Here is a 21,996-nt window from a genome sequence, read left to right on the forward strand (position 1 = left end):
ACCCAGCTGAAGTCCACTATAGAGAAAAATCTAGGAATGTTTTCCTCAAAAACCTTAATTTCTTTTCAACCGAAGAAAGAAAGACACGAACATCTTGGATGACATGGGGGTGAGTAAATTATCAGGAAATTTTAATTCTGAAGTGAACTAATCCTTTAATATTTGAAGTAATTCTGCTTCTCAATTAAATGTATATTGATTTAATAATGATTATTGTACTGGTAAAACAAGCTAAAAATATTGAGGAAGAAATTCCTTTTTTTGCAGTGTAGGACTGTATATATTTGTTGAATACGTCTAATATTGAACTGAAGATGGATTAGACCAGACAAGCATCTGGATTAAGCAAAAACCAAGTACCTTTGGTTTATGCTGGGTAATTATTCCTTATCAATAAGGTATCAGTTCTTAATATAGTAAGTATTTATATATCCTGCTGAAAAAAAAAGGAAAAAAAAAATTCAAACCAGCCTAAAATGGTTTGCTGGTCTTTCAATAGAGTCAAGTTGGTCTGTTGGCTAGTTTATAAGGGGTTTTGGGCACTTGGGCAACCAACTGACCACCCAGCTAGCTTGACCAGGCTGGGCGACTATCTTTAACCAGCTAAGACCAGCTTAATTAAGCAAAGCATCTTAGGCTTGTTTAAGCATGTTTTCTTCATCAGGGTATCCAGAACTCCCCCTTAATCAATCTGACGGTGTAAGTGCTACATCTGAAAGCAAGTGGGTCTAAATGTGTGAGTGACATTAATAAGTTTGGAGGGATGAAATCAAGAGCAGAACCCTGGTCGCACTCTGTAAGGTGAGTCTCTGGGATCTGATGAAAGAGGTCGTGTCCCGTCCCTGTACTGTCCTTCATCCTGTTGGTCCAAAAGGCTGTCATTCACCCAAGGGGAACAGGGGGTTGGTGGTTCCATTGGAGTGGGCAAGACGACCACACCTCCTCCAAACTCCACAGTGGACGGGGTTTCAGTGCTGGATGTGTGGGCGGGAGATTCGCCCCACTGGGATCCACAGCGTGCTCGTGGACAAGGGCGGGGCCTAGCCAGGAAGTCCAGAGTCTTGGGACGCTCAGGTTGGAAGCGGCGTCGTGGCGTAGGTGGAAAGATGAGATTCGGATCAGGAAGACGGGGCACCTCCGAGGGGTCCTCACTTAAGGTCCACGGAGTCACTGCACATACGGCATCACAAAAGGCACACAAATTAAACTAATTATAGCTAAGAACTGAATCAATTTCTGTGAAAGGATTTCAAATCACTAATTGTTGTGTTAGTAGACGGTCAATGATGTATAAAGAACAGGAATCTTATCTAATTTAAAAAACATGTACCAAGTTCTCTCTAAATGTACTCTCTGTATTCAAGTTGGTTTTTATATAAAATGTTTAAAAAAAAAAAACCTTTATACCATTTAAGTTAACCTTTTTTATTATCAAATAACAATATTTTGAATCAATGAGTTATCATTTTAGTTATCATTTCATTTAATTTCACACACACACACACACACACACACATATACAGTACAGTCCAAAAGTTTGGAACCACTAAGATTTTTAATGTTTTTAAAAGAAGTTTCGTCTGCTCACCAAGGCTACATTTATTTAATTAAAAATACAGTAAAAACAGTAATATCGTGAAATATTACTACAATTTAAAATAACTGTTTTCTATTTAAATATATTTCACTAAGTAATTTAGTAATTTATTCCTGTGATGGCAAAGCTGAATTTTCAGCATCATTACTCCAGTCTTCAGTGTCACATGATCCTTCAGAAATCATTCTAATATGCTGATCTGCTGCTCAAGAAACAGTTGATGTGTACAATTATACAAAATATTTGTGTACAATATTTTTTTTCAGGATTCTTTGATGAATAGAAAGTTCAAAAGAACAGTGTTTATCTGAAATCTAATCTTTTGTAACATTATAAATGTCTTTACTGCCACTTTTGATTGATTTAATGCATCCTTGCTGAATAAAAGTATTCATTTCTTTAATTTATTTAAAAAAAAAAAAAAATTCTTACTGACCCCAAACTTTTGAACGGTAGTGTATAATGCTACAGAAGCTTTGTATTTCAGATAAATGCTGTTCTTTTGAACTTTCTATTCATCAAGGAATCCTGATAAAAAAAAGTACACAACTGTTTTCAACATTGAAAATAATCATAAATGTTTATTGAGCAGCAAATCAGCATATTAGAATGATTTCTGAAGGATCATGTGACACTGAAGGTGTGAAAATTCAGCTTTGCATCACAGGAATAAATTACTTTGTCAAATATATTTAAATAGTACACAGTTATTTTAAATTGTAATAATATTTCACAATATTACTGTTTTTTACTGTATTTTTAATTAAATAAATGTAGCCTTGGTGAGCAGACGAAACTTCTTTTAAAAACATTAAAAATCTTAGTGGTTCCAAACTTTTGGACTGTACTGTATGTTTGAAACAAAAACTGATTCAGAAGAAGTAGAAAAAGAGAGAATTATACAGGCAGGCCCGATTCTATGGGGGTAAGTACCCTCAAACAAAAGCAAGAGCACCCTCAGTTGATACTGTAATAATATATTGACCAAACAGATTTAGTAACGCTCCAGTGCATGTGTTTGCGCTCTAGAGAACTTCAAATGTTTCTATTTACAACATGTTTTTGCAGCAATGAGCAATGTAGCCAATCACAGAAACGTTTGTTGATCTCTTGAACACAGTGGCCAATCAGGGGCATTTCATTTAGGTCAGAATCCACTCACCGCTCAAAACGCCAGAGTTTTTGTTCAGCACTGACGTTCACACTCGCGAATCCTCTCATTAACAGTGTAGATACAAAGTAAATAAGAGATTCATTGTGCAATGTAGACAACTTTATTGATAAGAGAACTTTGTGAGATTGTGAACTGAGATGAGTGACTGTAAAGGGAGCGGTCTTTGCGCACTGTCTAGGATATATATATATATATATATATATATATAATCCATTCATAATTTGAATAAAAGTCGACACATAAAGGCAGTGTTGCCAATTTAGGGATTTTGTCACTAGATTTAGTGACTTCCCCGCCCCCTTTTGAGACTTTTTTCAAATGTTTAGGGATAAATCTAGCAACTTCTTGGACAAATCTTATCTAGATTCTTATTTTGCCCACTGATCTCTATTCATATTTATATAGATCAATAAATTTGCCATCATGATGCCATCTAGTGACATTTAGCTACCAGTTTTAGCTACTTTCAACTGAAAGCAGTTGGCAACACTGCATAAAGGTTACTAATATGATTAGCCTTTGGCTTGACTACGTTATCAAACAGCTAATAATGTGTTCCATGTTGATGGAAGTGGTTACATGTTTGTGACAGTAGGAATTAGGGATTAGGTAGGAATTAGATTGCATCCCATCACTGACCCAGATGTTTGCATGAGGTTCTCACCTGCTTTGGAGGGTGTGGTAGGGGTGGGATTGTGGTTGTTATGGGCAGGACTGCACCCCGTCTTTATTGCACCATCTGAAGGTGTGCGACGAAGCCTGCAGGCTGCACTGGGTGCAGAGGGCACATGTGTGGGTGTAAGAGACTGTCGAGGGTGCCGTTTAAAGCTCTCCAGGTGGGTGTTGACCAGTGGGTTCAGAGGAGGCGGGTTGTGTCCAGGGAGGGTGGGGGGTGTTGGTGGGCGCAGCACGAGCAGCTCTTCACTATCCGTGCGCAGGAGAGAACGGGTTGAGTTACAATCAGACACAGATGAGAGAGACAGGAGTGTGAGGGATGTGGGCAGAGGGGGAGGGCGACGGGGGCTTTCACGTTTGAAGATTTTGCGCGTGGGTGGGCTAGCGCCACGACTTTGACCCCCGGTGCGGTGAAACAGCCCTTCCCATCGTGGACGCACACTCTCTTCCACACGCACCAGGTCCAGTAAGTTATGACCAAAACCGATAGCAGCCAGAGCCGCCCCGCAGCCCAGCAACACCAGCTCTGATCTACGGCTTCCACTGGGGCTCCGCCGCGTATAACTGGGGGAAGCATCAGAAGCCATTCCAGTCGTGCTGCTCTCCATGCTGTAACTGTCGGATCCATCCCTGTGGAACGGGATGCAGAGGTATGATTGGCCAGGAGAGTCAGCTGACTCTGATGGGAAGCAGCAGTCCTCATTTTCTACAGAGAGAGAAAGAGAGGGGTGGGGGGAGAAAGATTTCACAATGTTGCACCATAACCAGACTTCACAGCTTGTCAGTTGCAGGGTGAAGCTTATTTGATTTCTGGTTGTTTATTCTCATTTGTTTCTAATATTATAATGTAAATAAAATCTGTGACATTTCGACCTACTTAGGTGAGCTTAAACCAGTCTATTATCAGTGAGATGACAGAAATGTCAAAATAATCAAAATATTACATCAGCCTGATGCAACGATGCCAACATAATGTCAGTGTGACACATTTTCAATGTTTCAATCTTAAAAATGTGGCTATGCTCCACAGGATCCAGAAATTGGAATTACAAGAAAAGGAATTTACTGAATTACAATAAAATAAAATAAAAAGATTCAGACAGAAACATTTAATTAGTCCAACTCAAGTTTAATGATGATTCATTTTGGCTAATTATTCTTTGATGAGTAGAATTTGTTTTGAATCATAATTCAGTACCGTCAAATCAATTCACACAGCAGTGAAAGAATAAAAAAGATTTTATTTTTTCCATATAACATCGCAAAATGTCCACCGCATTGTTTTCAAAAAACTTCCCAAATAAATAAAGATATTGAAGATTTTAGTTAAAGGTGCAGTTGGTGATCTGGGAAATGCTAATGTTAGCCAGCTAGCATTCAAAGCATACAATCCCACCCTCCTTGAAAATCACAGTCCAAAGCCACGCCTCCTCCAAAACACATGAAGGCACACCCAAAGTGTCAAAAGAAGAAGTACATAACATTACAATAATAATGAATGCAAACAACTTGGAGAGCTTGTACCTGATTCATTTCGGTGTTGATACTGTTGACATAGATATGCCTAATTCTGACTGAATAGCTCTGGTTAGAATGAATCTCTTAGAATGAATCTCTTAATTATGGTAGTTATGGTGTGAATGCAGCAAAAACTTGTTGTTTTGATTCGTAGGAACTGTAAAAGCTGGCTGCTGTTTGTTTGTGGTGCTCTGTGACTGACGTCTGTCTACATAAACTCTGCATAGCATGAAACGTGCTGATGACGTACTGTATGATGTCTGTGTGAACAGGGTGCACGAGGGTATGTAAAAACATACGTTGTTAGGCAGGTAGAACATCGAATTATTTTATTCAGACCAAATATAATGATTGGACTAATATTTTATTTTCTTATGCCTTCCACAGACAATTTATATTTATAAAAACTGTTTAACAGTGATTGCTATCAGGATATGAGGAGACTTTCAATCAGTATAACAAAAAATGTTTCTGTAGAGAATCACCTATTGCACCTTTAATGATTGAACATTATTAATATCATCTGTTTCTGGAAATAACCCTTATGCTATGTGTATGAAAAGATATTCATATGTAAATTATACTGAAAAATAAAAACTATTAAAACCTAAAGTATTAATAGAATTGCACTTACAACAGTTTTTTAAACTTTCATGCCATATAATTCTACTCCTTAAATTAAAATTCTGCATCTTGGTGGCTACTTCAGTAGAAATTCAGTAACTGAACTGGTAGCTACAGTTGTGATGTAAAAGAAGTAGTGACAGTTACAGCCGAGAGAAATGGATTATCAAACAAATAAAAAAAGCGGGGACTTGGTTCTATTCATTGGTTGTTGATTGGATGGAGGCTAAATGCGAATTTAATATTGATTGAAAGAAAGGGAAGTTTATGAAGTTTATGCAGACTAAATGATTGGAGAAGTCTAGCATATGTCAGAGAGAAGTTGGTTTTATCACTAGAATATCCAGTTATGACATTTTAATGAAATATTACGAGCACAAAAAACATTTTCATAGAAGAATCATTTATAATTAGATACATTTAGAAAACAGAATTTCCATTTCATTCTAAATTTAAAAACCACTGTCAATTCAGTTCTCTCTCTCTATTTAGTGCATCAGTCTTTACTTCCTGCCACCGTATGGTATTAATGTGAATGCAACAAGGATGAAGCTAAATATTCAATATTTCAAACGGAAAACGTTTAGAACTGGTCAATGAAGATGCCGAACAAAGTGTAATGTGAGTGTTACCAGTCTCAGCCAGGCTGCACACTCCAGGTATAGCAGGACTGTGTCTGGGGGAGCGACGCAGGTTTGGAGCGCTGCAGGAACGCTGCCGACTGCCCTCTTTAGGAGTCCTCAAACTGAGTGATAAACACATGCACACAGAGGTTTGTGACTGTATAAATATTTGGTTAACATTTATGCTTTGTACAGAAACACACATACACGCACACCTCTCATCAGCACTGTGTTCTCTTTGCGTTCTCCCTTTCTTGCGTGAAGACTTCCTCTCCTCCTCTTCATCATACTGGAATGCAGCATTACGACCCCAGGCTTGACTTCCGACCCCAGGGGTCACTGTCGGCATGAAGGATGTTCTAAATTAGGAAACTGACCATATATCTATCCAAACAAATATTCACAATAATACACACAAAATCAATCAGATACATCAAAACACTTACACTGGATCGCTCGGAGGCGTGGCAAAACAGGGGGGCTGTTTGGAGGGGTGGAGTTACTGCCCAGGAGACTCCGCCTCCTGTCCAAAGAAGGAGACGCTTGGACTGTGATCTTATGCTGGAAATCTGAAACACAAACATTATTTAACAGCAAAAAAAATAAAGAGTTAAATTAAAAATGTATTATTTTAACCTATGCAAATCTATTGAAATCAAATGAGAGTTGAATCTTGTGTGCACATAAGGAGTGCTATTTGAAGGATGCATTTAATACTTTGAAATACTAACCAGAAGGCAGGCTGATGCGATTCCCGTCACGCAGTTTAAGTCGGCTGCGCCGGAACTTTCCATGACGGTTTTGCACTCGTGGTTTCTCCTGGTACAGCTGGTGAATGATGACATTGAGCTCTCGCTCCAGGATGTGAATTTCTCTTTCCGCCAGTTCCTGCTCCCGCCGCCGTAAAGCCTCTTCCTGGTACTTCTGCTGTAGAGCTGCACGACTCAGTTCCTCCTCCCAGGATCTCAACTCCTACAGCAACATTGAGAAACATCCAACTTACTCATCACTCTGGTCTATGTAGTGTGTATAATCTGGTAAATTCATCTGCCGCACTTGACACCACCATACTTGACAGACACCAATTCATCTGGAGTTTGACACCATCACAGCTGTAAGTTTAACAGAGACTGGATTGGTAATCTGGCATACTGGTCATTTTCTCAGTGGGACGATGCACATTGGGGTCGATACAATGTTTTTTTGTTTTGTTTTTTTTTGCTAAGGACTGGCCCACCATGAAGGGACAGTGGCCCATTGGTTTGTCTTTTTTACTGACAGACCAAAGCGAGAGAGTCCCCCCTTCCCACATATTAGTTGGGACGTTTTTTAAATTTGAATAAAATGAAAACTAAAAGACTTTCAAATCACTTGAGCCAATATTTTATTCACAATAGAACATAGATAACATAAATATAAAAATTTTACAATTTTATGCACAACATGAGCTCATTTCAAATTTGATGCCTGCTACAGGTCTCAAAATAGTTGGGACGGGGGCATGTTTACCATGGTGTAGCATCTCCTCTTGTTTTCGAAACAGTTTGAAGATGTCTGGGCATCGAGGTTCCCATTCTTGCCTGATATAGGTTTCCAGCTGCTGAAGAGTTTGTGGTCATCTTTGACATATTTTTTGTTATATAATGGGCCAAATGTTCTCTATAGGTGAAAGATCTGGACAGCAGGCAGGCCAATTCAGCACCCGGACTCTTCTATAATGAAGTCATGCTGTTGCAATAGCTGCAGTATGTGGTTTTGCATTGTCCTTCTGAAATATACAAGGCCTTCCCTGAAATAGATGTCATCTGGAGGGGAGCATATGTTGCTCTAAAGCCTTTATGTACCTTTCAGCATTCGTAGTGCCTTCCAAAACATACAAGCTGTCCATACAGTATGCACTTATGCACCCCCATACCATCAGAGATGCTGGCTTTTGAACTGAATGCTAATGACACGCTGAAAGGTGCCTGAAGGACACGGCATCCGTGATTTCCAACAGGAAAATGATTTGCAAGGCTTTTGTAATTTGACATGATATCAAATAATTTAGTTGCTAGATGTTCTCCAAGCTGAATCTTTTCAAAATTTCTTGCTTTTTCAGCCATTTGTTGCCCTCGTGCCAACTTTTTTGAGACCTGTAGCAGGCATCAAATTTGAAACGAGCTCATTTAGTGAATAAAAGTGTAAAATTTCTCCATTTAAACATTTGTTATATTATCTATGTTCTATTGTGAATAAAATATTGGCTCATGTGATTTGAAAGTCTTTTAATTTTTATTTTATTCAAATTTAAAAAACGTCCCAACATTTTCGTAATTCGGGATGTATATATGTACATATCATTCAAAGTTTTTTTTAAAGAAAATTAATACTTTTATTCTGTAAGGATGCATTAAATTGATCTATGAAAGAGGATTAGGGATTGTTAAATTTCGAGAAAAAAGTCGAAATAAAATGTTGAGAATAAAGTCATTAAATTACGAGAAAAAAGTTGTTAAATTACAAGAACAAATTCATTAAATTATGAGAAAAATGTCGTTAAATTTCGAGAAAAAAGTCGAGATAAAATGTTGAGAATAAAGTCATTAAATTACGAGAAAAAACTCGTTAAATTATGAGAACAAATTCGTTAAATTATGAGAAAAATGTTGTTAAATTTCGAGAAAAAAGTCGAGATAAAATGTTGAGAATAAAGTCATTAAATTATTAGTGTCACGGAGACGAACTCCGTGATTCCCTCCTCTGGCCATCGGAGGGAGCCCTCACCAGAATACTGACACACACACACACACTCACCCACACTACATTTCCCACAAGCCCGTACCTTGGACTGATTGCACCTGCAGCTGAACCGCATTACCTGGACTATAAAAGACTGCCATCCTCATCCATCAGATGCGAAGTCTTGTTTTGACAAGGTGAACAATTCCGAGCGTTTATTCCTGTCTGATTACTTGTTGCTGTCCTGCCTGTTTATCTACTTATGACCCGTTGCTGCCTACCTTTGACCTGTGCCTGTGTTCCTGACTCTGTGAGTGATATCTGCCAGCCCTGACTTTCTGCCTGTCTGACCACGATTCTGCCTATCCCTTACATACCAGTTTGCTCCTGTCTGACCCTGCCTGTACCACTACGATTATTGTAAATAAAGCATGCAAATGGATCCCTGTCAGAGTGATGATTCGTTACAACGAGAAAAAAGTTGTTAAATTACGAGAACAAATTTGTAAAAATTATGAGAAAAATGTCGCTAAATATCGAGAAAAAAGTCGAGATAAAATGTTGAAAATAAAGTTGTTAAATTATGAAAACAAATTCATAATTTATCGAGTTTATTCTCAACATTTTATCTCGACTTTTTTCTCGAAATTTAACGGGTTTTTTCTCAAAATTTAACAACTTTAATCTCAAGATGGTTTTATTTTTTTATTATTGCTTGGCCCTAATCCTCTTCCATATTGATCAGAAGTGTAACACATTTATAATGTTACAAAAGATTTCTATGCCAAATAAGTGCTTTTCTTTTGAACTTCATAATATATTTAAGCACAAAATCAGTATATTACAATGATTTCTGTAATGATGCTGAAAAAAGTCTACATGTAGGTATTAATACAGATAAGTAAGTGTGTTTTTGACCATATTGAAAGCACTCAAACCTTCTCTTTGGCTCTGAGCTGGTCGAACATCTCCTGAACCTCCAGCTTCCAGTCATCCTGCAGGGATTGGAAGGATTCTGCTGGCATTTCAAAGAAGCCCGACTCCTCGATAGCTGTCAGCTGGTCTAGAATACTGGTGAAGGGGGGTCGAGCATGAGGGTCCACATTCCAACAGTCTAGAGCAGGTGAGAGAAACACACACCACAGACAGACTGTCAGCTGTCACAGATCACTCAGGCTGGGACAATGAGCCTTTTGGTTAGTGAATCTATTTAAATTTCTATATATCCAATTCAAACTCATTCAATTAAAAAGACAGTTCATCCAAAATTGAAAATTCTGTCATCATTTACTGTATGACTTTCTTGGAGATGTTGAGATGTATTGGAGATGTAATGTTCTGATTCACCATGTTGCTTTCTATTTTACCATCTACATTATTATAGTGGTTATCAGTAGATTTTAAGGTAAGGTGGTACTTCCAGTAGATGGGTATGTTAACATTATATCACATAACATAAGTTATTTTTCCAGAAAACATTAGAATTTCTGGCAACCACAGCTGCCAGTTTTTTACAGCATACTTGTTATTTTATGATGTGTCATTTGTGGAAGGAAAGTAAATGAAGACAGAAGTTTCATATATGCAGGGGAACAGTGCTTAATTGAATAAGTTACAGCCACTGCAGTATATGAGATTTTCTTGCCTTCCATCAGCCGAGCAAATGGCTCAGGACAGGTGGAGGGGATCGGCAGGGACAGTTTATTCATGGCCACACCGTAAGCTACCGCCAGACCATCAATGCCACGAAACGGCACCTCTCCTGTCAGCAGCTCCCACAACAAAACCCCATAACTGTGAGAAAGAGACAGACCAACAGAGAGTTAAACAAGACTACTGACAACTACTGTCACCATCATTATTTGTGCAGAGACTAGCAGAATCCTATACAGTAACACTATAAAATGAATGACAGGTTTTATGTTCCACAGTAAACAAAAATACCCCTCTATTAACATTTCAAAGTGTGCCTTTGCAGTGTCATATTCTTTCAGATGTGAAATATGTGCTTCAGTGGCCAACTGGGCAAAAAATGTTGACAACACTGACAGAAAAGACAGCCTGTTAAGTATAAAACCTAAAAGATTGCTACAAATGAATGATAAATATTTCAGTAGATTTCTGTGACTCAAAGAAACACACACGAACAAACACCTTGTTAATGTGGATAGAGAACAAAGCATCCAAAGATCCATAGCACTGAATGTTTTCTATTTTTATCTCTTTACTATTCATCCCTCCCCTTCTGTACTCTGTAATCAGGAATTGTGGTGGGAAGCGAAATTCAGACATTGATAGCTAAGCACTGAACAGCACCAAACATCACACAGACCAGCCGTAGAAACTGGGCTAATGACACCATTTGTTTGTTACCATGGTAACAAAAACCTTCATTGGATACTGCCATCTGTGACCTATAGTTTGGCCAACAAAACTGAAATATTGTACAATTTGTGCTATAAGTGTCTGATTTGCTCCCATTATGTATACATTATTACATAATAATAATAATAATAATAATAATGTTTTTATATATATATATATGTGTATGTTTAACTTAAAATCTTACCTTAATGACTTCCATTCAGTATTATTTTTATAGCATTCATTTTTTTATATATATTTCATATTTGGATTTATTTATTTACTTTTAATTTTAGTTTATATTTTAATAATTTTGTTAATTGTTTCAGTTTGTTCATTTCTAACTTTCTAAATTTCAGCATTATTACAATTGAGATTTTTAATAGTTTTAGTTAACTGCTTCTATTATTCTTAAATTAAAGGTGCTCTAAGCGATCCTGGGTGGAGTAACTTCCTGTTGACGTTCGAATTGTTTTCAAACAAAACAGAGGCTAGCTAGACCCTCCCTCCTCCCCCTCCCCTCCCATCCGTGCTTCCTGAAACAGTCATGAATGCGCATTTAAAATCATTCTTGTCGGTTATTGGCTGGAGCATGTTTATTATGATTCGTGGTCCAGGCTGTACCAGTTCGTTTTTATTGCCGTTTTTGGAGCTTGTGGCGACTACAGAGACCGCGTTTTTTTACAGTGTGTTCAGGGGACAGGCAGCTAGCGGATAGTGAGGAGATGTTTGCTGTATGTGACAAAAAATGTTTTGGCCTAAAAACACATGACATCACTTAGAGCACCTTTAAGCAGATTACAACTACAGATAAATCTAAACCTAAGCCTAAAATATATTTTTTAATTTATTATTTTATTTTATCTTTTTGAAGAAGTCCTGAGTGTTCTAATATTCTAGAGAGAAATATACCATATTTCTAGAGATTTTTTTTCACGTTATTTTTAAAAAGGAAACACAGGGACAATATGAAAATGTAAAGACTTGCCTACATGACCGCTACATAGACTGACTTGCCTTTGGTGCAGCTAGGTCTGAAACACTCACACACATTTCCTGGTGCCCACCTCCAAACATCACTGCCCTTGGAGAAGGTCGAAGAGCGGATGACCTCAGGGGCCATCCAAGCGTACGTCCCCGCCGCGCTCATCTTTGTGGTCCGATGCCACTCTCGTGCCAAACCGAAATCTGTCACCTTCAGAGTCTTGTTGCTCAGATCATCGTTCTCAACACGTTCCAGAATCAGAACTGTAGGGTAGAGTTAAAAAGTAGAAAGTGATGATTGAGTACATGAAACAGAGGGGCAGATGCTGCGGTTACTATGACTTAGAGCTGCACAATCCTGGATAAATTGAGAATCACAATTTTTTTTTTTTTTTGTGAGACAACTAAATAAAATAACGTGAAAGTTACCAGAGGTTCTGACAAAATATTATTTGCTGCAGTCTATTAAATGTTTAATTACCTAGAACGAATAAATATATTTAAAAAAAAGGTTTGAGTGAATGATTCAATGACTCACTCATAAAGATATGACTTGTTTCACTCCTGGATAAATCAGCGTTTTTGAACAAATCTCTTGAATAAATGATTCAATGACTCACTCATATATAGACTTGTTCGAAATGCATCTGCGCTGCACAGGCCGATTGGCATATAACATCAAAGTGCCGCGAGAGCAACTAGAGAACATGAATCGCTCTCGCGGTACTTTGCCGTCATAAGCCGATCAGTATGTGCAGCGCAGATGCATCTCGAACAAGCCAATATATGAGTGAGTCATTGAATCATTCATTCAAAAGATTTGTTCAAAAACTCTGATTCATCCAGTAATGAAACAAGTGAGGTATGATGCATCGGCGCTGCGCAGACCGATTGGTGTATGACATCAAAGTGCCATGAGAGCGACTAGAGAACATACGACACCTTATGCTTTTGAATCGTTCTTGCGGTACTTTGATGTCATAAGCCGATTGGTCTGCACAGCGCTGATGCATCTCGAATAAGTCTAATACCTCACTTGTTTCATTACTAAATGATTAAACATTTTTGAACGAATCTCTTGAATAAATGATTCAATGACAATTACATTTTCACTCATTTACCGCCACCTAGTGGTGTAAAAATATAAATCAATACAACTGTTATTTGAAGTGCCATGTTACTTTCAAAAGGGGATTTGCTCTATTTTGATCGCTACTGTAGACATCAGTGTTTATATCTGAACTATATACTTTTATCCCAGTACTTCTGTGATAATTTAAATTACTGTAGGACAGAAGTAATGATACTGTGAGTTTAAAAAGACTGTTTGTGAAGCTGTTTCATACCTAAACATGATAAGCTGATTTTGCCAAAGGTTTAAGAGACATAAGGAATAAGATTGCATGGGTGTTTGAATCGAGATTGCAATCTTTTAACGATTAATCGTGCAGCTCTACTATGACTACAGCAAAAAAAAAGAAGCCTGATTGACAGGCAGCTTTGTATAGGAGCTGTCCACCATAGTAGTGCTGAATTGGACTATGCCTTCACTAACATAACTTCACAAGCTCTAAACAACAGCGGAACACACAGTATTGCATTAATGGAAAAGATCATGAATATTCATTGATGGTTGGATGGTTGCAATTTGTAACAGTTCAATATTAGATTTAGAGTTTCAAATGCTTCTTGATGTTGAACACAGCTTGGCTGTAATATTGTGTGTGTGAGTGTGTGTGTGTGTGTGTGTGTGTGTGTTTATCTGTAAGTTGGTGTTGTTAAAATTAGCTGTCTTTGTTTTTCTACAACACAACCAATGAAAAGCCAAGAGACTTATCTTTGAACTACAGTGTCCAATTGTCTGCAAGGTCCTATGCTAATCACATCCGGGTGGCCTATGAGAGCCCAGGACGTGTTTTGAGTAGCCAATCAAGTAGCAGGGAGTGAAGGTGAGTGCAAATCCTCTGTAATAAGCTTTGGGTTTAGAGGATCCAATCAGACAAGTCAACTGCCAAACACAGGATTATGTCCAACGTACACACCCAGAGAGCCAATACATGAGTCAGGCCCTCCAACTATAAAAACACACACCAACATGAAGAGTCCCAGACAAACCACTGACACTTGAATACAAGAAAAACTACATGCCTGTAGAAGAAAAGCAGTATATGATTGTAGCATCAGGCAGGGATTTTACAACTGGAGGCCAAAAGGGGGTGCTGAGGGGTCCATGGAGAATTTGAGTAGAAGTTGTAATTTTAATATCAAATATAAATTAAATATGTTCAGCATGATATTTTTTTAAACATATTTAACAAATATGATACAATTACAGTTTCTTTCTGCTTTCTAAACACTGGCAAGAAATAATGTTTTATTTTACTGGCAGCCGTAGTAAACAGTATGAAATAAAAACCAAGAGTTAAGGGCCTTTCACACCAAGGATGATGAGTATAATGATAACGATAACTATAAAGTTTTAATATTGTTCTAATTCTGTGAGAATAGGGAAGTCTTGCACAACTATAACGACAAGGGCACAGAGGAACAATATTGTTGGAATCACTTTCAGAATGATAAAATCATTGACAGCCAATCAGATTTTAAAGAGCTTGAGCATTTAAAGTAGTAGATGACGTAACTGTAGTGCGTGCTTATGATAAACAGAACATTGTCGTTCTTTGGTGGGAACACTAATATAGTTATCGTTATAGTTATCTTTATAGTGTGAAAGGCCCTTTATTCAAAACTTCATACATATAACATTACTCTAATGGCGAGCAGAAAAAGATACGCTAAAGCTAGGTTAAGAAATAAAACTAATAATGTATTATTAATTTTAATACATTAAAATATAACAGTTTGGAAACACAACATAATGTTGTCTTTATAATTTAATACTTTATTTTTAATAATTAATAATATTTTCCTTACATAATATAAATGGATCATTCTCCACGTTTTAGGTTTTTAGTCCCTAGGGACACTTCCTGGCCCCCAAAAAGAAAAAGAAAAAAGTCACACATTCTAATATTTCTTTGGACTGCACTTTGCTTTGATTACGGCACGCATTCATCATGGCATCATTTTGAGAAGCTTATCCATACAGTGTCACATTAATTTCTCTGTATTAATAATCGGAGAGTTGGACCGCTGCGTAAAGTCTTCTCCAACACATCCCAATGATTTTCAATGGGGTTAAAATCTGGACTGTGTGGTGGCCAATTCATGTCTGAAAATTCATGCTCCTTGAAAATCTTTCACAATTTGAGCCTGAAGAATCCTGACATTGTCATCTTGGAATATGCCTGTGCCATCAGGGAAGAAAAAAATTAATTGATGGAAAAACCTAGTCATTCAGTATATTCAGGTAGTCAGCTGACCTCATTTTTTGGGCACATAATATTGCTAGACCTGAACAACTGAAACAACCCCAGATCATAACACTGGCCTCCACAGGCTGGTACGAGAGGCACTAGGCAGGCATGATGGGTGTATCACCTCTGCCCCTCTTCGGCTAGGGGAGTGACAGTAAAATTGATATCTTTCTCTCTTGTGACTGCCGTTTTCAATCTCTCTCCATTTTTTTTCCCTCTTTTTGAAAGTTGTGAAAACACTATTCTTTTGCTATTGGAGCACATTGGAACACAAAAAATATATATTTAATTTAGTCGTTTACTCAACTATGATGACTCCCACTTCTGTTCTGACAAACCAGAAAAAGTGAAAAGGGTCAATCTTTATGCTCACTAGCAAATTGAAGCCTATTTTCTAATTAGCCTTACTGATAAGAGGTTTTCTTAAGACTACACAGATTTAGACAGATAGTCCCAATCCCTTGAGTTCTCATCACACATTGTGAGTTTGAAGATGCTCTTACTTTCACTGTTACACATTCTTCCACCACATTTCTTCTTTAAAGATGATGGTTCACCACTATCCTTCCTATAATAATGTGTTGGACAGTTTTTAACGCATTATTAGTAGTTTTCATTGCTTGATGCAGGCTAGTTTTAGTCTCAGAGATCACGCCCACAGGCCGTTGGCTAAACATCTGATGCAAATGGCACACAAAGTTGGAAACACCTTAGGAGCTTCGAAGTCGTCATCTAATTCTACAGGATTTCTGGGAGACGTTTTTTAATGCATTGTTTAAAGGTCCGCCTGGAAAAAAAGATGCCGTGATGCCAAACCCCCTTATGGAAGAAGCAAGCCGTTGTGTTTACAACTGTGACAATCAAAAGTATTTTTTCAAAAGTATGTCAAGTTTGCTGTATAGACTCATCCAAGAGTTTTACACACCAGTCTGTTACTGTAGAGCAGTGGTTCCCAAACTGGGGTATGTGTACCCCTGGGGGTATGTGAGGTGACAAAATGGGGTACGTGAATGCTGAGTAGTTCATTTAATTCTAACTTAAAATAATATTAAAATCGAACATGTATTTCCAACTGCCAAAATGTCGTAAATTCAGTACATTTAATCAAATTACCTCATCATTTGCAGTCAAAAATGACTGTATCAACAGAAGCAGCATGCATAGGATAGATTGCGTGCCGAATCTGCTGCCTTAAATCGCACTAAATTACTGTCGTTCTCGACAGTGTACCTTTGTAAAAGTGGGGATTTAGCACTTACTCGCATGCAGAACAAATATAGACACAGATAGTGGATTAATTTCGATTTAAGACTTAAACTTTCTCCGATACAAAGACATACCTTGTGTAAGTTCTTCTATGTAATGATGATAACGAGCAAGAATGCAATTGTTCCCAAATATCCATATGACTGCAAACATGACATTATTATACAACTTGTCAAAAAGTAAAATGTACATTAATGTACATTTTAAACACAGTACTGTCAGTATTTACTCTATTTTGCAATGAAATAATAGTTCTAACGAAAACCACAGCAGAACTACAACACACGTCTGTGTTTCGCGAACAATTCTGCCGCTTTGAACGAATCGTGAGAGTCAGTGATTCAATGATTCATTCACAGCCACTTGCTTCGTTAATGAATGAATGACTCGGTGACTCACTCATAAAAGCAGTGACTTGCTGCCACCTACTGGCGGTTTTCGTTTAATATTTAAAAGTTTTACTTCGTTTTACCATCATTGCATATTTCTTTATTGAACATTTTGTTTATTTAAAACATTATTTATTTTATAAAGTTATTCATAAAGGTAAAAAAATGCACTGGAAAATCAATTTAGGGGGCAAATATTGTCCCTTAATTTTAAGGGACAATATTTGCCCCCTAAATTGATTTTCCAGTGCATTTTTTTACCTTTATGAATAACTTTATAAAAAGATGTGACTGCAGTCGAAGTGGAAGAGAGGGGGTACGCAAAAGGGTGGCAATCCCTTCAGGGGGTACTCCAAGCTAAAATGTTTGGGAACCACTGCTGTAGAGACATCAACATTACATTTTCACACCCCTAAACATGACACAAAACAAAACGAACAGTGATTGGTTGTGTTAAATGTCAGTCAGACGGCCTTTGGGCGGTCCTTGGCCAATGAAAGCTGCTATGGAGTCCATAACTTCTGCTGTCAGTCTGAAAGTCTGACTACGTGAGACTAGATGCAGGCCAATAATATGACCCTTCTGAAACAGAGTAATCTTTTCCACGACCACAGGATATGTCTTCCGACATGGTTGTTTAAGAAATGAGAAGCTACTCACTGCATCAGTTAGGGTTAGATAACTTGTTGCGGGCTGAAACATATTAATCACTGCAGTCATTTTCCAATTTTACCTATTTGCTTAGTTAAACTGAGGTAGTGACCCAGGCAGTGTATTTTGGGGTCCTTGGCCTCAAAATGTTTGATATGTTAGGTCTAATAATGGTGAATGATTTCTTACTGTTGCTGGACTTCAGGTCTCTGTGGATGACGGGTACGATGGCCTGGCAGTGCAGGTACAGCATGGCACGTGCGATCTGTACCGCCCAATCTACCAGTGTATGCGGAGGGATGCGTTTCCCAGCCAGGGCCCGGTTGAGCGGCCCGCCACGGGCGTACTCCATGACCAGGCAGAGGTTGGGCTCCTGCAGGCACACTCCCAGAAGGCCCATGATGTTGGGGTGTGTCAGCATGGCAAAGAGCTTGGCCTCCTGACGGACGCTCTCCAACGTCTGTGACACGTCCTCATCGGGGTCCCGTCGAGCGGCTTTCACCGCCACCTCATTCCCTTTCCAAATGGCACGGTACACTTTTCCAAAACCTCCGACGCCGATCATTTCCTCCAGAGCCAGTTCATTGAAATCTATCTGGAGCACTGAGGAGAAAAAGAGAATATATATACAGTTCAGGGTAGATAACTTACAGATTGTAGTCAATATCTGATTCCAAAAATGGTAGTTAGTGATGTGATCCATGTAAGGTAATTTAATCGTACTACTTTTTGATTACTTTTAGATTACTTTTGACCTAACTCATTTATCACATTGATTTGAATAGGATAACTAATATAAAATCCCATATTGATATAAAAATCTCAGTCCGGAAAGAAAATATATTCCAACATGAAGTGCATTAAATATTACATTACGCCAGGGTTTCCCAGACTGGGGTTCGTGATGAAACTGCAGGGGCTTTTGAAAAGTAATTAAATCATAAAAATGAAATTGATGAAGAATTATTACAATTATTATTTAATTAAAATAAATAACTTTAAAATAAAAACACGTACTAAAAGAACCGTGAACTTATTATTATTATTATTATTATTATTATTATCATTATTGCTGACTTAATTTTATTATTGCCTCACTTACTAACTTAAAATCTCTGGGGGTACTTCAGGTAAATGCATCAGGTCAAAGAGGATATTTAAGGCTGTACAGGAAAGCAAACAGGAACTTGTGATTTATGTGCCATTCATATGAGTAAAAGATCAAATGTGTGACAGATTGAGGCAGAGAAAGATCAGCATTAATTTGAAGATAGCAGATTCAGACAGTGGGAATCATGCTTTAAAAATGAAGGCTGACGTGGAAGAAAATGGAAAGCAGTAAAACAAAGATGTGCGTGAGACCGTCTCCTCCTCTCCTGGCCGTCATGATGACGGTGTGTCTGGGCCACTGTGTCTCTTATTAATATTGCAGTTGGCAGGAACCACATGATAAAAAGTAGGGCAGCAGCCATTCAGGAAAAGCAGACGACCACCAGCAACATATAACATGCAACTGACAAGACAAGGACACACACACACCATAACAGCAAGCATGAGAGATACAAAACATAGAAGATATGTACACTTCCTCGTCATAAGCTCAAACACAACAACACTGAATTCACATAAAAAATAATGAAAAAACCCATATCCACATATATGTCAGATAGCTTTTGGTTCCATCAAAAATATCTTAATTTGTGTTCTGAAGATGGACGAATGTCTTACAGGTTTGGCAGTATAAATGACAGAAATTTCATTTTTGGGTGAACTAACACTTCAAGGTATGAGGACAATCCCTTGCCGCCCATACAATTTTGAGTCTGGTGTTGAAGAACTTGGTTTTCTTAAAACTCAAGAATCACTTGTGCCTGAATTGGTGCAAATCTTGACATGTTTAAGGCTCTGTGAGGAGCCTGCTGGAAAATCCACATTAAGGGAAAGTTCACCTAAAATGACAAATATTTTGAAAAAGGCATTTCTTTTGGCCACACAATGTGGTAAGGACCCCACTGCCTTTCAAATGATCTTCTTTTGTCTTCCACAGAAGAGAAAAAAGGTCATTCAGATTTGGAGTAAATGAGGGTGAGTAAACGATGACAGAATTTTCATTTTTAGATTAACTATTCCTTTAAGATTGTAGTTGTCTTATGGAAAATGACAGCTATTATTGGCTGGTCTAAACTGGGTTCTTGCTTGAAAATGGTAGCCTGACAACCAGCTAAAGGGAACAAATTGAAACCTGCCATTAGTTAGTCTCCAGCCTGGTCAGTTGGCTGGATTTGGAGGGTTTTTGGGGACTTCTCAGTTAGCCAGATTGGAAGACCAGCAGACCAGTAAACCAGCTCTAGTTTGGCTATTATGGAAAACCAGTAAACCATCTTAGACTGGTTTAAGCTTTTTTTTTTTTTTTTTTTCTTAATATGTGCAGCATCATATGTATTGATCAGTGTGTGAGAAAACAACTAGGGCCTAAACACAAAACATAAGACATGTTATCTGCTATAGTGAAGGTGGATGTATAGATGTTTTATGTAGATAAATTTGTTTACTCACAGTGTAACTGAGGCACCGAATAATCACCGTAGTCTTCCGGCGTGTCCCGGATCTTCTCCGAGATACCGTTACTGCTCACGTAGTTACTTGGGAAAATACCAACCCGGTCCTCGATCATACCCGTCCACCACCCCTCATCCCCGGACACCAGCGAGTCCTTGGACAACACCTCTACCCGATCCCCCTTCCGCAGACTGAGCTCATCCTCGGCGGTAGCTTCGTAATCGAACACGGCGGTCCAGTATCCGGCTCCGGACGGGGATGCCGCCGCCGCAGGACCAAATCCGAGGAGACGAGCCCCCGGCCGGCGCTCTGCAGCTTCATCACCGTTTTTGCAGTCCGGGCCGCTACTGTTAAAGGGGAAACTGAAAGCATCCATACTGCCGATCCATAAGGGCGACCCGGCCCGGTTCAGCTCATCACCTGCCGCAGAGCTCAAGACCAGGCGCAAAGCCGCAGCATAAGTAGCTATTAATCCGAGCAGCTTCTCGCCTCAACGAGCTCCAGGTCTGCCGCCCGCTTCATTCGGGACCGCTCGGGCTCATTAAATGATCTTTCGGTCCCAAACATAAGGCACTTTTTGCTTTAACAGGCTACAACATTGTCCCGCACCCCACAGCCGCTCCTGATCCAGCACTCGCCCCCTTCCCAGCACATGATTCCAGTGGTTTAACGTGTTAACGAATCCCCGATTCCTGCGTTTTGATTGGCGAAAAGGCGCATCAATCACATCTCGCCTCTTTATAGGCCCCGCCCACTAAATCTCTATCACAGCAAATGCGGGAGAATCATTTCAGCACCACGGGGTTGGACAGCGCGCGAGCGCGCTACACCAGAAAAAGGTAGAGTTGAGCAGAAAAATCAATACATTTCGATTCAACACAGCAAATATAGTCAAAATGACCACAGTTAGCGCATATTATTCGAAGGGGACAAAGAGAACCGCTTACAGGGCGAGAATGGGATTAGTTGAAACACATTTACACCAGTGAATATGTCACTCAAAGACGTGTGTAAAGCATTTAAACTGTTGTTGCCTTGGAAAAAATAATATAGCTCATAGGTTTAGGTCACATTGACCTTTTGTGACAAAATGCCCCAATCGCGGACATCTTGTCACACTTTATGGGGAACAGTACTGTGCAAAAGTCTTAGGCACATCAGTATTTTCACCCCCCAAAAAGGTTTTAAGCCAGCTATTTATGTATTTTGCTGTAGTGTGTCAATAGGAAATATGCGTTCACATTTCCAAACATTCATTTTGCCATTAATTGTAATAATCCAGTGAGATTTTTGAATACACAATAAGATTGATAACAGCCGGTGCTCCACACAGTGATCTGATCTCACAATCATCGAATCCGTCTGTGATTACATGAAGAAACAGATGAAACTGAGACAAACTAAATCCAGAAGAACTGTGGCCGTGTCTCCAAGAGATTTTAAGAAACCTGCCTCCAAAGCTATCTGAAAAATG

The 21,996-nt window shown here is 38.6% G+C and overlaps 1 protein-coding gene across 1 annotated transcript; it reads right to left on the reverse strand.

The window, feature by feature from the left end:
* Nucleotides 1–769: 769 nt before the first annotated feature.
* map3k9 (mitogen-activated protein kinase kinase kinase 9) lies at nucleotides 770–20,898 on the reverse strand. The gene is made up of 11 exons (XM_067385397.1): nucleotides 20,520–20,898; nucleotides 18,153–18,566; nucleotides 12,364–12,544; nucleotides 10,578–10,726; nucleotides 9,871–10,046; nucleotides 6,943–7,183; nucleotides 6,658–6,780; nucleotides 6,427–6,550; nucleotides 6,221–6,333; nucleotides 3,436–4,152; nucleotides 770–1,170 (listed from the first exon to the last, which is right to left on the reverse strand). The coding sequence occupies exons 1-11, from the start codon at nucleotides 20,896–20,898 to the stop codon at nucleotides 770–772; spliced, it is 3,018 nt and encodes a 1,005-aa protein (XP_067241498.1).
* Between the last annotated feature and the right edge of the window lie 1,098 nt (nucleotides 20,899–21,996).

Source organism: Chanodichthys erythropterus, chromosome 5 (genome assembly GCF_024489055.1).
Source record: "Chanodichthys erythropterus isolate Z2021 chromosome 5, ASM2448905v1, whole genome shotgun sequence".
Lineage (NCBI taxonomy): Eukaryota > Metazoa > Chordata > Actinopteri > Cypriniformes > Xenocyprididae > Chanodichthys > Chanodichthys erythropterus.

Bases quoted from the DNA above. Each gene is read 5' to 3' on its own strand.
- map3k9 (XM_067385397.1), bottom strand. From the start codon at position 20,898: ATGGATGCTTTCAGTTTCCCCTTTAACAGTAGCGGCCCGGACTGCAAA. The intron at 7,184-9,870 runs GTTTGAGTGCTT...ATGTTGCTGTAG, and splicing joins AGCTCAGAGCCAAAGAGAAG to GAGTTGAGATCCTGGGAGGA. The intron at 6,334-6,426 runs GTGTGCGTGTAT...TTTATCACTCAG, and splicing joins GAACACAGTGCTGATGAGAG to TTTGAGGACTCCTAAAGAGG.